At 40.8% G+C, this 16,477-nt stretch overlaps 1 protein-coding gene across 3 annotated transcripts in view; it reads right to left on the reverse strand.

The window, feature by feature from the left end:
* pak5 (p21 protein (Cdc42/Rac)-activated kinase 5) overlaps nucleotides 1-16,477 on the reverse strand; it is a 51,112-nt gene that overhangs the window by 9,666 nt on the left and 24,969 nt on the right. For all 3 annotated transcript variants that reach the window (XM_077245645.1, XM_077245644.1, XM_077245646.1), the window contains 4 exons: nucleotides 12,610-13,113; nucleotides 8,934-9,067; nucleotides 5,348-5,474; nucleotides 4,525-4,650 (listed from right to left, as the gene is read on the reverse strand). In XM_077245645.1, coding sequence (XP_077101760.1) covers nucleotides 4,525-4,650; nucleotides 5,348-5,474; nucleotides 8,934-9,067; nucleotides 12,610-13,113 — 891 coding nt within the window. The remainder of the gene's footprint in view (nucleotides 1-4,524; nucleotides 4,651-5,347; nucleotides 5,475-8,933; nucleotides 9,068-12,609; nucleotides 13,114-16,477) is intronic.

The following is a 16,477-nucleotide window of genomic DNA, read 5'->3' on the forward strand; positions in this document are numbered from 1 at the left end:
TGTACAAGTTACCAAGTACAGTGAAAAGCGTAATGCTACTCCACAGACTGTAGACAGACCAAATACAATAAACCTCATTGCAATATAAACAAAACAAATATACATACCCAGCAAACAATTTTGCATTCAAAAGACATCTAATAGCCGTTTAATAGCTAAATCGTGACTACAGATTGACCATGTCATGAAATTACATTGATATCTTGTAGATATTATTGGGATATCAACCATCCCATGCGCTGCCTGGCCAAAAACTACAATTAATCAGTTTTGGACAATATCGGGTCTATAGTTAACCTATTCATAGCTGGACTATATCAGGTCTATAGTTAACCTACTCATAGCTGGACTATATCAGGTCTATAGTTAACCTACTCATAGCCGGACTATATCGGGTCTATAGTTAACCTACTCATAGCCGGACTATATCGGGTCTATAGTTAACCTACTCATAGCCGGACTATATCGGGTCTATAGTTAACCTACTCATAGCTGGATTATATCGGGTCTATAGTTAACCTACTCATAGCTGGACTATATCAGGTCTATAGTTAACCTACTCATAGCCGGACTATATCGGGTCTATAGTTAACCTACTCATAGCCGGACTATATCGGGTCTATAGTTAACCTACTCATAGCTGGACTATATCGGGTCTATAGTTAACCTACTCAGAGCCAGACTATATCGGGTCTATAGTTAACCTACTCATAGCTGGATTATATTGGGTCTATAGTTAACCTACTCATAGCTGGATTATATCGGGTCTATAGTTAACCTACTCATAGCTGGACTATATCAGGTCTATAGTTAACCTACTCATAGCTGGACTATATCAGGTCTATAGTTAACCTACTCATAGCTGGATTATATCGGGTCTATAGTTAACCTACTCATAGCTGGACTATATCAGGTCTATAGTTAACCTACTCATAGCCGGACTATATCAGGTCTATAGTTAACCTACTCATAGCCGGACTATATCGGGTCTATAGTTAACCTACTCATAGCCAGACTATATCGGGTCTATAGTTAACCTACTCATAGCCGGACTATATCGGGTCTATAGTTAACCTACTCATAGCTGGACTATATCGGGTCTATAGTTAACCTACTCATAGCTGGACTATATCAGGTGTATAGTTAACCTACTCATAGCTGGATTATATCGGATCTATAGTTAACCTACTCATAGCCGGACTATATCGGGTCTATAGTTAACCTACTCATAGCTGGATTATATTGGGTATATAGTTAACCTACTCATAGCTGGACTATATCAGGTCTATAGTTAACCTACTCATAGCTGGATTATATTGGGTATATAGTTAACCTAGTCATAGCTGGACTATATCAGGTCTATAGTTAACCTACTCATAGCTGGATTATATCGGGTCTATAGTTAACCTACTCATAGCCGGAGTATATCGGGTCTATAGTTAACCTACTCATAGCTGGACTGTATCAGGTCTATAGTTAACCTACTCATAGCTGGATTATATCGGGTCTATAGTTAACCTACTCATAGCTGGATTATATTGGGTCTATAGTTAACCTACTCATAGCTGGATTATATTGGGTCTGTAGTTAACCTACTCATAGCTGGATTATATTGGGTCTATAGTTAATTTACTCATAGCTGGATTATATCGGGTCTATAGTTAACCTACTCATAGCCAGAGTATATCGGGTCTATAGTTAACGTACTCATAGCCGGAGTATATCGGGTCTATAGTTAACCTACTCATAGCCAGAGTATATCGGGTCTATAGTTAACCTACTCATAGCTGGATTATATTGGGTCTAAAGTTAACCTACTCATAGCTGGACTATATCAGGTCTATAGTTAACCTACTCATAGCTGGATTATATCGGGTCTATAGTTAACCTACTCATAGCCGGAGTATATCGGGTCTATAGTTAACCTACTCATAGCCGTAGTATATCGGGTCTAAAGTTAACCTACTCATAGCCGGAGTATATCGGGTCAATAGTTAACCTACTCATAGCCAAAGTATATCGGGTCTATAGTTAACCTACTCATAGCTGGATTATATTGGGTCTATAGTTAACCTACTCATAGGTGGATTATATTGAGTCTATAGTTAACCTACTCATAGCTGGATTATATCGGATCTATAGTTAACCTACTCATAGCCAGAGTATATCGGGTCTTTAGTTAACCTTCTCATAGCTGGACTATATCAGGTCTATAGTAATTCTACTCATAGCTGGATTATATCGGGTCTATAGTTAACCTACTCATAGCCGGAGTATATCGGGTCTATAGTTAACCTACTCATAGCTGGATTATATTGGGTCTATAGTTAACCTACTCATAGCTGGATTATATTGGGTCTATAGTTAACCTACTGATAGCCGGACTATATCGGGTCTATAGTTAACCTACTCATAGCCAGAGTATATCGGGTCTATAGTTAACCTACTCATAGCCAGAGTATATCGGGTCTATAGTTAACCTACTCATAGCTGGATTATATCGGGTCTATAGTTAACATACTCATAGCCGGAGTATATCGGGTCTATAGTTAACCTACTCATAGCCAGAGTATATCGGGTCTATAGTTAACCTACTCATAGCCGGAGTATATCGGGTCAATAGTTAACCTACTCATAGCCAGAGTATATCGGGTCTATAGTTAACCTACTCATAGCTGGATTATATTGGGTCTATAGTTAACCTACTCATAGCTATATCAGGTCTATAGTTAACCTACTCATAGCTGGATTATATCGGATCTATAGTTAACCTACTCATAGCTGGACTATATCAGGTCTATAGTTAATCTACTCATAGCTGGATTATATCGGGTCTATAGTTAACCTACTCATAGCCGGAGTATATCGGGTCTATAGTTTACCTACTGATAGCCGGAGTATATCGGGTCTATAGTTAACCTACTCATAGTCGGAGTATATCGGGTCTATAGTTAACCTACTCATAGCCGGAGTATATCGGGTCTATAGTTAACCTACTCATAGCTGGATTATATCGGGTCTATAGTTAACCTACTCATAGCCGGAGTATATCGGGTCTATACTTAACCTACTCATAGCCGGAGTATATCGGGTCTATAGTTAACCTACTCATAGCCGGAGTATATCGGGTCTATAGTTAACCTACTTATAGTCGGAGTATATCGGGTCTATAGTTAACCTACTGATAGCCGGAGTATATCGGGTCTATAGTTAACCTACTCATAGCTGGATTATATCGGGTCTATAGTTAACCTACTCATAGCCGGAGTATATCGGGTCTATAGTTAACCTACTTATAGTCGGAGTATATCGGGTCTATAGTTAACCTACTCATAGCCGGAGTATATCGGGTCTATAGTTAACCTACTCATAGCCAGACTATATCGGGTCTAGGGATGGCGAAAACTAAAAAATTTCTTGACCGACCACCGAGCCTTGTTAGCCGGTTGAAACCGGTTAACCGATTAGTTTAAAATATGCCACGCTATTTGAAATAACAGCCATTTCGAGCCACGCCTGCAATTTCGCAACTCTGTCGCATCTCTCTCTGCCTCCCGCTCACACACACACACACACACACTGCCCCGGCGCCGCGCTTCCACTCACGTCACTTTTTTTAAATCCCCTACAGCGCGAAACATGAGTCCCGCAAACGCGGCGCCGAGGAGCTTGTATGTAATCGGAGGACAAATGGCTCCTTAGTTTTGAAATGGTTTGGGTACAAGGTGATCGCGTTGAAAATAAAGGCGTTAGTCTAGCGTTAGAAGCTCATTTGAAACATTGCAGCGGCTCATTTAAGAAAATGACAGCTCCGAAGAGACTCCGCTTTAGTTTGAGGTAACGTTAGTGCTAACAATAATAAAGAAAGATGATGATCATCATCACCTTATCTGTTACCACTGAAATGTAGATGTAATGTATTTCTACAGTATTACTACTGTATCTAAGCACTGTATCAGACAAGTTGCAACTTACTGTGTCATTCTTTTTGGTGAAATGGTCCCACACACTACGTTTCTTTGCACACTTCATCCTGTGGTCTGCCCTGGCTCTAACCTCGAGTGTTTTAGCCTGTAGCCTTTACTTTTCGCAAACCTTGTGAGCGCGCAAACCCAAACGCTGTGACCTCGCGCCAAATGTTTTTATTGGTTTATTAAGTACAAACAGGCGAGTTATGAAAAATTGAGTGTGAGGGATTTGTTCACTTCACACAAAAATATCTTGGAATGAGATGGCTAACTGTAGTAGCGTTTAGTCCACTGTCTATAATAGCCTAATTTAGAGATCACTTTTTTTTTTAACCGACTACCGACAACTTTGATGGGTTAACGTTGAGACGGTCAACCATCGGTCAAACGGTCATCGGTTAGCATCCCTAATCGGGTCTATAGTTAACCTACTATATTGCTTGCTGGGTATATATACACACATTACCAAATGATTGCTAAATCATATGACAATAAGATAACTAGTGACAGTGACACCAGTGAGTCTATCAAACACAGGCTGCTCATGAAGGTGTACCTCAGTGCCGTAGGGTAATCGGGAGATGACCTCGGGAGCCATCCAGTACGGCGTTCCCACCAGAGACTTTCTCTTGGGAACCTCCTTAGACACTTGAGCACAGAAGCCGAAATCCGAGAGCTTGATCTGCAAGGGACGTATAGGACACAATGCAAAGCTGATTAACCGCTAATCACCCCTTCATTTGTCATGTTCTCTCAGCTAATTACAAGGTGGGAGACACGATTGGAACTAGTAAAGTTGCTAATTACCCCTGATTACTTTTCTGTCCTCTTGATAAACACGTTTTTGTGTGTAACTCTACAAACAGTCACATGTGAAGTTTGGTTCCTTGCCACTGTCGCCTTTAGCTTTTGTCTTGCTTAGTTGGTGATATTTAATATTCAACAATATTATTGATCTCCTGCATTGACACCATTATATGAGAACTGAACTGAGCTGGAAGATGACATCACTGTTTTCTCCAGAGCCACTATATATATAAATGAACTAAATGAATAACAGTTTTACAGCAAAAATAACCATCACTGGACTGTGACGCTATTTTATTCTGGAAACAAATTTTATTGCATTATTTTCCTGTCATCACTGTAAAGCTGCTTTAAAACAATCTTTATTGTAAAAAGCGCTATATAAATAACTTGGCTTGACTGGGAGACACGATTTAATTACTTGGAACTAGTGAAGTTGCTAATTAGCCCTGATCACTTTTCTGTCCTCTCGATAAACATGTTTATGTGTGTAACTCTACAAACAGTTTCATGTGGAGGATGATGATTCAGCTCTTTACACGACTGCAGATTATATGATATAGGATACGCACGCGTCCGTCACTGGTGAGCAGGATGGAGTCGCTCTTGATGTCTCGGTGGATGACACCCTGTGTGTGGAGGTACGACAGTGCCTTCAACACCGACAGACAGACAGTGGCGATCTGCTCCTCGTTCATCCTGTGAACCAAACACAGAACATCTACTGAACATCTGAACATCTCCTGAACATCAGAACATCTTCTTAACATCTCCTGAACATCTCCTGAACATCAGAACATTTCCTGAACATCAGAACATCTCCTTAACATCTTCTTAACATCTCCAGAACATCTCCTTAACATCAGAGCATCAACTTAACATCTCCTGAACATCTCCTGAACATCTCCTGAAAAATCTCATCAGAACATCTCCAGAACATCTCCTGAACATCTCCAGAACATCTCCTGAACATCTCCTGAACATTTCATCAGAACATCTCCTGAACATCTCCTGAACATCTCCTGAACATTTCATCCGAACATCTCCTGAACATCTCCTGAACATCTTCTGAACGTTTCATCAGAACATCTCCTGAACATCTCCTGAACATCTCCTGAACATCTCCTGAACATTTCCTGAACATCTCCTGAACATCTCCTGAACATCTCCAGAACATCTCCTGAACATTTCATCAGAACATCTCCTGAACATCTCCAGAACATCTCCTGAACATCTCCTGAACATTTCATCAGAACATCTCCTGAGCATCTCCTGAACATCTCCTGAAAATCTCATCAGAACATCTCCAGAACATCTCCAGAACATCTCCTCAACATCTCCTGAACATTTCATCAGAACATCTCCTGAACATCTCCTGAACATTTCATCAGAACATCTCCTGAACATCTCCTGAACATCTCCAGAACATCTCCAGAACATCTCCTGAACATCTCCTGAACATCAGAACATCTCCTGAACATCTCCTGAACGTTTCATCAGAACATCTCCTGAACATCTCCTGAACGTTTCATCAGAACATCTCCTGAACATCTCCTGAACATCTCCAGAACATCTCCAGAACATCTCCTGAACATCTCCTGAACATCTCCTGAACATCTCCAGAACATCTCCTGAACATCTCCTGAACATCTCCAGAATATCTCCAGAACATCTCCTGAACTGATAAATTAAGATTAATAGATTAATGTACATAAATTAATTGGATGTAAATAACAATATAATATAATATAATATAATATAATATAATATAATATAATATAATATAATATAATATAATATAATATAATAATACAGTGTTATATTGCGGGATATAATTTAAATGATTCAATTTAATTTTAAATACATAATGTTTGCATTTATCAGATGCTTTAATCCAAAGCAGTTTACAAAAGAACAAGATTTATTTGTTTAAATTAGTTTGAATTTTATACAATTATTTAACTCTTTGTTGATTATTAATGTTAGCTCAAATCCATGAAATAATATTAACAGACACAACGTTTGATTTCAACAATGTATGAGTAAATGTTAAAATTTATATTTTCTAAGATTAATAGATTATTTATGTTAAAGGTGGGGTATGTGATTCCTCTTTTTTGTAAATTTTTTCAAAATCACTTGAAATCCTATTCCTAACCCACTTACAGCCACTGAGTTAGAAGCACTGAAATTCAAGCAATTTAATCATCTGTGGAACGAGCAGGACTTGAAAAACTACAGCCAATCATTTCCAAGACCACCTGGAATCATTGGACTGTAAGTGCGTCAATCAAATGGTCGTACCACACCCCCCTCCCCTCTTCGTGCGCATACTCGAAGCTCGTGACGCATGCGCATCTCGTCAGTAAAGCCGGTTCCATGATTAGTAGTAAATCGTCATTACAATCTCTCGCGCATCTGAGTTTTGGCTTGTGCATGATTGCGAGTCCATGTTCTTCGAATGGGTGAAGTCAGAGCCATCCTTGGAGGAAAGAAGGTAGGACCATTTGAATTGTGTATTTTCTAAATCTGCCGGTCGTTTTCCAAATCACATACCCCAACTTTAACTAATGCAGTTATCTAATGTTAAGTAGTGTTGCCGTTATTTATTATGTTCATCTTGTTTTACTCTTTTTAACTACTATTTATTTAATTATATTTAATGCACAGTCTAACTTTCTGAGCAGGTTTAGTTTTATTCTGTATATAAGTGTGTATAAATCGTGCATGTGGTTTCGTAGTCAGAAGCGTCCTTCATGGAGTCCCGTCAGAGTAATTACAAACACGTTCCGTTTGTGCATTAGTGTTGAGGAGGAGTGTGTGTGTGTGTGTGCGTGTGTTCAGCCCAAGGCAAGACAGATGAGCAGTGAGTGTGAGTGTGTGTGTGTGTGTGTGTGTGTGTGTGTGTGTGTGTGTGTGTGTGTGTGTGTGTGTGTGTGTGTGTGTGTGTGTGTGTGTGTGTGTGTGTGTGTGTGTGTGTGTGTGAGAGAGAGCGTGTGTATGAGCGTGCGACAGCTGGGCCTTCTTCACGCTCCGCAGACGCCAGAGTCCCATTCACACAGCAGACTTTGTTCTGTTCTGAGTGTGTGTGTGTGTGTGTGTGTGGGTGTGTGTGTGTGTGTGTGTGTGTGTGTGTGTGTGTGTGTGTGTGTGTGTGTGTGTGTGTGTGTGTGTGTGTGTGTGTGTGTGTGTGTGTGTGTGTGTGTGTGTGTGTGTGTTTGTGTGAGTGAGAGTGTGTGTGTCCGAGAGTGTGTGGGTTTAAAGTTTAACACATATGTTTGCATATATATATATATGTGTATATCAAGTCATCCTCATTTATATAGTGCTTTTAAAAATGTAGATTGTTTCAAAGCAGCTTTACAGAGATAAACATAATTTAAGGTAACCGAGATTGGTTTAGTTTTAAAGTGGTTCTTGAAAATGTTTTTTCCAGCTAAAGTTAGTTTTGATTGATTCACTTCCATCTAAATGATCATATATATATATATATATATATATATATGTATATATATATATGCTGTATATATATATATATATATATTTGTGTGTGTGTGTATAAATAGGCCTATATATGTATATGCAAACATATATGTGTGTTAAAGCTTATCTTAGCATCAAACTGTGAGTGTCACGTGATGTGTGTGTTGATCTGTGTGTCGATCAGATTCAGGACGCTGTCTAAGACTCAGCACACACTCTCCATTAGCGTCTCAAGCAGGACCGAAATAAAGCGACTCAGACTGATGAAAAGTGTGTTGGGATAGAAGCGTGTCGGAGGGAAAGCGTTCCTCTGAAAGTGTGCAATTACAGTCCAACATCGAACTGACGAACAACGCCAATTACTGTAATTATGCTGACGCTTCGCGAAGCAGAGGCAGCGCTTAAAAAATCATCACTGGACTAAAGTCTCCAGCAGAAAACACTGCATTCATCTCCTAATACGCCTGTTTCTGCCAGAAGCTCAATGAAAAACTCAATAATGATGCCTAGGGTGTATAATCAGCAAATTAAATCCAAAACAAATGAAAGGTACTTTATCTCACTTGATTCTTTTCTTCTTGAATTTAAATCTCGATGGACTCAAAGCAAAAGATCAATGATTCAAATCAATCAGTATAAAATAGAGGATCTGATTGGATGAAACGCTCCTCTTACCTCGTATGTGTGACGATGTCAGTCAAGGCTCCGCCCTCCAGGAACTCCATCACTACCCAGAGTTCATCACTGACCAGATAACTGTTGTACATGTCCACCACGTTCTCGTGATGGTAGTCTCTCATGATGACCACCTGCGATCAGACATCAGACATGATTACAGCAAAAGCTGATATTAAAATGAGTAAATATGTGCACAGTGTGTTTCGGCACTGTGTTCATATACACGCCAGCAGCTCATGACCTATCGGTGTCGATTAGCAAACCACAACCAACCAATTCCCCACAGACACAATCAAGCCCCGGCCACATTTTTTCTTGTTCCAGAAGCGTTAGGATATACCGAACAATAGAGAAGAAAAGACCATCGCATCTTTCCGTTTCACAACGACTTTCCTACACCAAAAAAATCTCAATAGTTTAATATTTGAAAATAAAGAAATTAAGACAAATATTGTACTTTGAAATAAAATTCTTATATTCTTTTTCTTTTTTATAACAGTAATATTTTGTATACAGCTTAATATTTTAATTATATACAGTGCATCCGTAAAGTATTCACAGCGCTTCACTTTGTCCAGATTTTGTTATGTTAAAGCCTTATTCCAAAATGGATTAAATTCATTATTTTTCTCAAAATTCTACAAATAATAAACCATGATGACAACATCAAAGAAGTTTGTTTAAAATATTTGCAAATGTATTACAAATTTGAAAAACACACGTACATAAGTATTCACAGCCTTTGCTCGATATTTTGTTGAAGCACCTTTGGCACCAATTACAGCCTCAAGTCTTTTTGAGTATGATGTTACAAGCATGGAACACCTATTTATGGGCAGTTTCTCACATTATTCTTTGCAGAGTCTCTCAAGTTCCATCAGGTTGGATGGGGAGTGTCGTGCACACTCTCGATCCTGACAAGACTCGCAGTCCTCATCTTTCCCTCGATCCTGAGCTAGTCTCCCGATTCCTCATCTTTCCCTCGATCCGGGCTAGTCTCTCAGTTCCTCATCTTTCCCTCGATCCGGGCTAGTCTCTCAGTTCCTCATCTTTCCCTAGATCCTGACGAGACTCCCAGTCCTCATCTTTCCCTCGATCCTGAGCTAGTCTCTCAGTTCCTCATCTTTCCCTCGATCCGGGCTAGTCTCTCAGTTCCTCATCTTTCCCTAGATCCTGACGAGACTCCCAGTTCCTCATCTTTCCCTCGATCCTGAGCTAGTCTCCCAGTTCCTCATCTTTCCTTCGATCCTGGCTAGTCTTTCAGTCTCTCATCTTTCCCTCGATCCTGACGAGACTCCCAGTTCCTCATCTTTCGCTAGATCCGGGCTAGTCTCTCAGTTCCTCATCTTTCCCTAGATCCTGACAAGACTCCCAGTCTCTCATCTTTCCCTCGATCCTGACGAGACTCCCAGTTCCTCATCTTTCCCTCGATCCTGAGCTAGTCTCCCAGTTCCTCATCTTTCCTTCGATCCTGACGAGACTCCCAGTTCCTCATCTTTCGCTAGATCCTGACTAGTCTCCCAGTTCCTCATCTTTCCTTCGATCCTGGCTAGTCTCCCAGTCTCTCAGCTTTCCCTCGATCCTGACGAGACTCAGAGTTCCTCATCTATCCCTCGATCCTGACTAGTCTCCCAGTTTCTTATGTTTCCCTCAATCCTGACTAGTCTCTCAGTTCCTCATCTTTCGCTAGATCCTGACTAGTCTCCCAGTTCCTCATCTTTCCTTCAATCCTGGCTAGTCTTCCAGTCTCTCATCTTTCCCTCGATCCTGACGAGAATCCCAGTTCCTCATCTTTCGCTAGATCCTGACTAGTCTCCCAGTACCTCATCTTTCCTTCGATCCTGACTAGTCTTCCAGTCTCTCATCTTTCCCTCGATCCTGACGAGACTCCCAGTTCCTCATCTTTCGCTAGATCCTGACTAGTCTCCCAGTTCCTCATCTTTCCTTCGATCCTGGCTAGTCTCCCAGTCTCTCATCTTTCCCTCGATCCTGACGAGACTCAGAGTTCCTCATCTTTCCCTCAATCCTGACTAGTCTCTCAGTTCCTCATCTATCCCTCAATCCTGACTAGTCTCCCAGTTTCTTATGTTTCCCTCAATCCTGACTAGTCTCTCAGTTCCTCATCTTTCGCTAGATCCTGACTAGTCTCCCAGTTCCTCATCTTTCCTTCGATCCTGGCTAGTCTCCCAGTCTCTCATCTTTCCCTCGATCCTGACGAGACTCAGAGTTCCTCATCTTTCCCTCAATCCTGACTAGTCTCTCAGTTCCTCATCTTTCCCTCAATCCTGACTAGTCTCCCAGTTTCTTATGTTTCCCTCAATCCTGACTAGTCTCTCAGTTCCTCATCTTTCCCTCAATCCTGACTAGTCTCCCAGTTTCTTATGTTTCCCTCAATCCTGACTAGTCTCCCAGTTGCTCATCTTTCCCTCAATCCTGACTAGTCTCCCAGTTTCTTATCTTTCCCTCTATCCTGACGAGTCTCCCAGTTCCGCATCTTTCCCTCAATCCTGACTAGTCTCCCAGTTCCTCATCTTTCCCCCGATCCTTACGAGTCTCCCAGTTCCTCATCTTTCCCTTGATCCCGATGAGACTCCCAGTTCCTCTTCTTTCCCTCGATCCTGACTAGTCTCCCCGTTCCTGCCGCTGAAAAACACCCCCACAGCTGATGCTGCTTCACTGTAGGGATGGTATTGGCCAGGTGATGAGCGGGGCCTGTTTCCTCTAGACATGACGCTTGCCATTTAGGCCAAAGAGTTCAATCTTTGTTTCTCATGGTCTGAGAGTCCTTCAGGTGCCTTTTGGCAAACTCCAGGTGAGCTGTCATGTGCTTGTACTGAGGAGTGGCTTCCGTCTGATTGGTGGAGAGCTGCAGAGATGGTTGTTCTTCTGGAAGGTCCTCAGGCCTGATTGGTGGAGAGCTGCAGAGATGATTGTTCAACTGGAAGGTTCTCAGGTCTGATTGGTGGAGTGCTGAGATGGTTGTTGTTCGGAAAGGTTCTCCTTTCTCCACAGAGAAACGCTAGAGCTCTGCAGAGTGATCATCGGATTCTTGGTCTCCTCCCTGATTAAGGCCCTTCTACCCCGATCGCTCAGCTCTAGGTGGTTCCACACTTCTTCCATTTGCAGATGATGGAGGCCACTGTGGGACCTTTAATGCCGCAGAAATGTTTCTGTACCCTTCCCCAGATCTGTACCTCGATACAATCCTGTCTCAGAGCTCTACAGACAATCCCTTGGACTTCATGGCTTGGTTTGTGCTCTGACATGCACTGTGGGATCTTATATAGACAGGTGTGTGCCTTTCCAAATCATGTCCAATCAAATGAATTTACCACAGGTGGAGTCCAATGAAGGCTGTAAATACTTATGTACATGTGATTTTTTCGTTTTTTATTTTTAATGAATTTGCAAAGATTTTAAACAAACTTCTTTCATGTTGCCATTATTGGGTATTGTTTGTAGAATGTTGAGGGAAATAATTAATTCAACCCATTTTGGAATAAGGCTGTAACATAACAAAATGTGGAAAAAGGGAAGTGCAGTGAATACTTTCCGGATGCACTGTATAATATATATATATATAATCAGAAAATCTTTGGCCAAATTGTGCAGCACTAGCAGGGATTTTTCCATAATCGCACATTTACACCTGGAAATAAAGGTTTGCGCTCACCTCGTTGAACAGAAGCTCTCGCCGCTGCTGTTTCCTCAGGTCCATCTTCTTCACGGCCACCTGCTTCCCACTGTGCTTCTCGGTGGCGATGCACACGATCCCCGTGGATCCCTCTCCGATCTTCAGGAAGTTGTCGAGATACTCGCGCGGGTCTCCCGGGTTCACCACCAGCTGGAGCGCGGCCCGGAACTGCTCGTGGGACACCCTGGAGGGGGGCGTCTCGGAGCTGGAGCCCCAGCTGGGTGGAGGATAGGCTCCCGGAGGGGTGTAGGGTGAGGATGGCTGGGAGAGCGAGAGCGCCCCCTGGGGGGTGTAGGGAGGACTGGGCTGGGACGGCGGGTGCTGGTACGGAGACGGCTTGTAGTGGAAGGGCGGCGGGTACTGGAAACCGACCGCATACGAGGGCTTGCCGTGGCTCTGAGGTAGTTTGAGGGGAACGCGTGGATACGACTCGCCCAGCAGCACCTGCGGACTCCCGTCCCGAGAGACTCGCTCGTAGTCGCCCTGTTCGATTCAAACGACACACGTTAGCAGAGAATAATACAAACTCATAGATAGGATTGGGAATCGAAAATCGATACTTGAGGTCAGCAATCGGATACTTGTTATAAAATTTAAATTTCGATTCCTCTTATCGATTCCTTTGTGAGCCTTTCAATATGATTTTAAACCTTACAATCGTGAGACGACTGTTTTCTGTTTTCATGTGTATCAGTATATTGGATCGATGCAGCTCTTATATTAGGCAGCCTAATATTCCTGCTGTCTTTTTAATAACACTACATTATGTTTTATTAACAAAGTTCGGGAGGAACACGTTCAGATAATCAAACCTAATTAGACACGAGTGGAGCACACTCTGCTAATCAACTCAATCAACAAGTCAAGAGGTGTATATATACACAGCAAACTTACCTCCGTTCATTGACAGTTTAACAGCATCACTCCACCACCCCATCTCCTCACTTCTAGTCCTAAATACACTTACAATGGGGGGAGTACTCTGGGTTCGGGCCAAACTCCGAGCTAAGAGCCCTCCCCCCGGACAGCACGCCAAATACACATTAAACCTTATACACTCTAATTGTATGTAAGTGTGAACTCGTGAATCAAACAACCAAAGAAAATGTACTCATTCTTGACTGAATAACTTTTGTAAGTATATTTGTAATGTATTTTATTATTTATAAAGTCCAGTGCTATTTTACATTTGATTATAGTTTCTGTACCAGAAAATCTTAAAACACCGTTTATTTCAATCATATCTTTGTTCAGTTGTATCTATTTGTTGCGATTGCTGATTTTTTATTTGTTCTTTTTTAATTACTGAGTGTTTACTTGTCTTTAATAATGCTTGAAATTTATATTAGTTAGGCTAGTTGTTTTTCTATGGTGTTTTTATACCACAGGAAAAAGTTTCTTGTGTAAGTGTTCTTTAGTCTGTTGATTTTTGTTCATGATATTCAGCTACAATTAAATGTTTAAAAATAAGAATACATTTGAATGATGCCCGTTTTTTTGGGGGGGGGGGGGGGGGGGGGGTTTACCTTATTGGAATCGAAATTAGGAATCGGTAGGAATCGGAATCGATAAGCAGAATCGAAATTGTAATCGTCAAAATTCAAACGATACCCAATCCTACTCATAGAGCAGGAGAACGAGCTCATGATTCCTTATTACAGGCTGGAACAGCTCATTCATCACAGAGATGCTGTCTACTGAGGGAACACCCCTCAAACTGGAGCTCAATGTCAGCGGGACGACGCCTTAAATCACACCTAACCTGGATTCAGAAATCATGGAATCATGTACAAACCCGTTGAATGTGAACATTCAAGCAACACTTTTATTCAATGGTAAAAAACCTTTCATATCTTTGTGGAATCCATGATACACTACCATTCATATAATTTGGGGTAGGTAATATTTTTTAATTTTTAATCATCAAGGACGCATTAAATTGATTTTAAAGACATTTATAATGTTACAAATGATTCTATTTCAGATAAATGCTGTTCTTTTGAACTTTCTATTCATCAAAGAAAAATAAAATGTATCACAGACTGTTTTCAACATTGATAATAATCATAAATGTTTCTTGAATCAAACCATCATATTATAGTGATTTCTGAAGGATCATGTGACACTGAAGACTGGAGTAATGATGCTGAAAATTCAGCTTTGATCACAGGAATAAATTACACTTTACTATATATTCACATAGAAAACAGCTGTTATATTTCACTGTTTTTACTGTATTTTTGATCAAATAAATGCAGCTTTGGTGAGCAGAAGAGACTCTTTCAAAAAACATTAAACAATCATAATTATTCCAGACTTTTGAATGGTAGTGTATTTACTACACATATATAAAACTGAGTAAAAGAGTTCTTTTCAGCATGAATCTTTTTTTTTTAAACTGCAGCTGCATTTGATTCTAATAAAGCAGCGCACTAGAGAGATTCTCATGCACTCTCGTCCTTCACGTCACACAGTACGTTCCTGATCTGCAGGGTCACGGTGGGCGGCAGATTGAATTATTCCCACCACGCCCAGAACACAAAGAGATGACACGACACGGATCGTCTTCTAACCGGCTCATGATGAGGAAGCTGGCGGCGTGTAATTACGCCGGTGGACTAGTTTAATCAATCATCCCGGCGAGGGCGTTTATGGGCCGGAGAAGTCCCGAGACCCCCTTTCCCAACCGGCACCACTGGCTGATCCATGTTCGTTAAATGCACATTAATCTGAATTTGGCAGCGTAATCAAGAACCCAACTGGAGTGTGAAATTGAATTCTGTGGTGGAACAGCGCACCACAGCTTTTATGCAAGGCCTGCAGAAAAGGAAGGTGCCACAACATCAGTTCATCACAATGAGTGTGTGCGTGCCCGAGTTCCCAAGTCCCCGAGCTGTCGACCTTTAACGGCCCGCCGTTCCCAACAGCGCCAGCAAAGCGCTTGGCTCACTGAAAGTGACCGAGTCGAGGTGAATGAGAAAGAATGAGGTTCATTATGACGTCGGTGAGCCGAGACTGATGGGAGTCGCAGCCTGAATGTGTTGAACGCTCCAAAACACATCGTACAACAAATCACACACTCAATACAGTTGACGTACAGTAGAAACGTCCCTGAATTGCTCTCTAATGCGACCCTGTGTAAATGAACAATATCTGACCCCAAAAATCTAAAGAGAAATAAATTATAAAGTATAAAGAAAATGAAGCCTTATTGAGGAACTTTTGTTGACAATAAAGCACATTTACACACAACAATTCTAATTGGTGAAATAAGAGAAAATTACAATAATTTATGAACATTATGAAATTAGATTTTTAAAAACATACTGGATGAAATGATTTTAATTTATGCTTTTAAAATAAATTAGTGTACATGACAGTTAGTGTCATCAAAGTTCATGAAACATGCTTCATTTTCTTATTCATTATGTTATCTGGCTTCATCAGTTGTGGACACTTAATATTCAACAGTATTATTAATCTGACCTGAGCTGATGATGACATCACTGTTTTCTACAGAACTGCTTTATAGATGACATTAACTAAATTAATAATTGATGATCTTTACGATGGAACTGAATTAACACTGAACTGACTTCAGCTGAACAAACATATAATTTTCCTGTTATCTCTGTAAAGCTGCTTTGAAACAATCTGTATTGTATAAAGAGCTATATAAATAAAGATGACTTGATTTAACTAAGACATGATACAGACATTTGTGATTCATGATGATGGTGACTGTAAGACTAAATAAAAAACAATATGCATTTTTTGTTGTTAATACATTTTGCAAATTCTGCCATTTATGCTGCTATACATTGAGGAATAATCGAGGAAGCGGCTA

This window comes from Siphateles boraxobius, unplaced genomic scaffold (assembly GCF_051911475.1).
Source record: "Siphateles boraxobius isolate OS27281-9 unplaced genomic scaffold, OSU_SipBor_1 274, whole genome shotgun sequence".
Taxonomy (NCBI): Eukaryota; Metazoa; Chordata; class Actinopteri; order Cypriniformes; family Leuciscidae; genus Siphateles; species Siphateles boraxobius.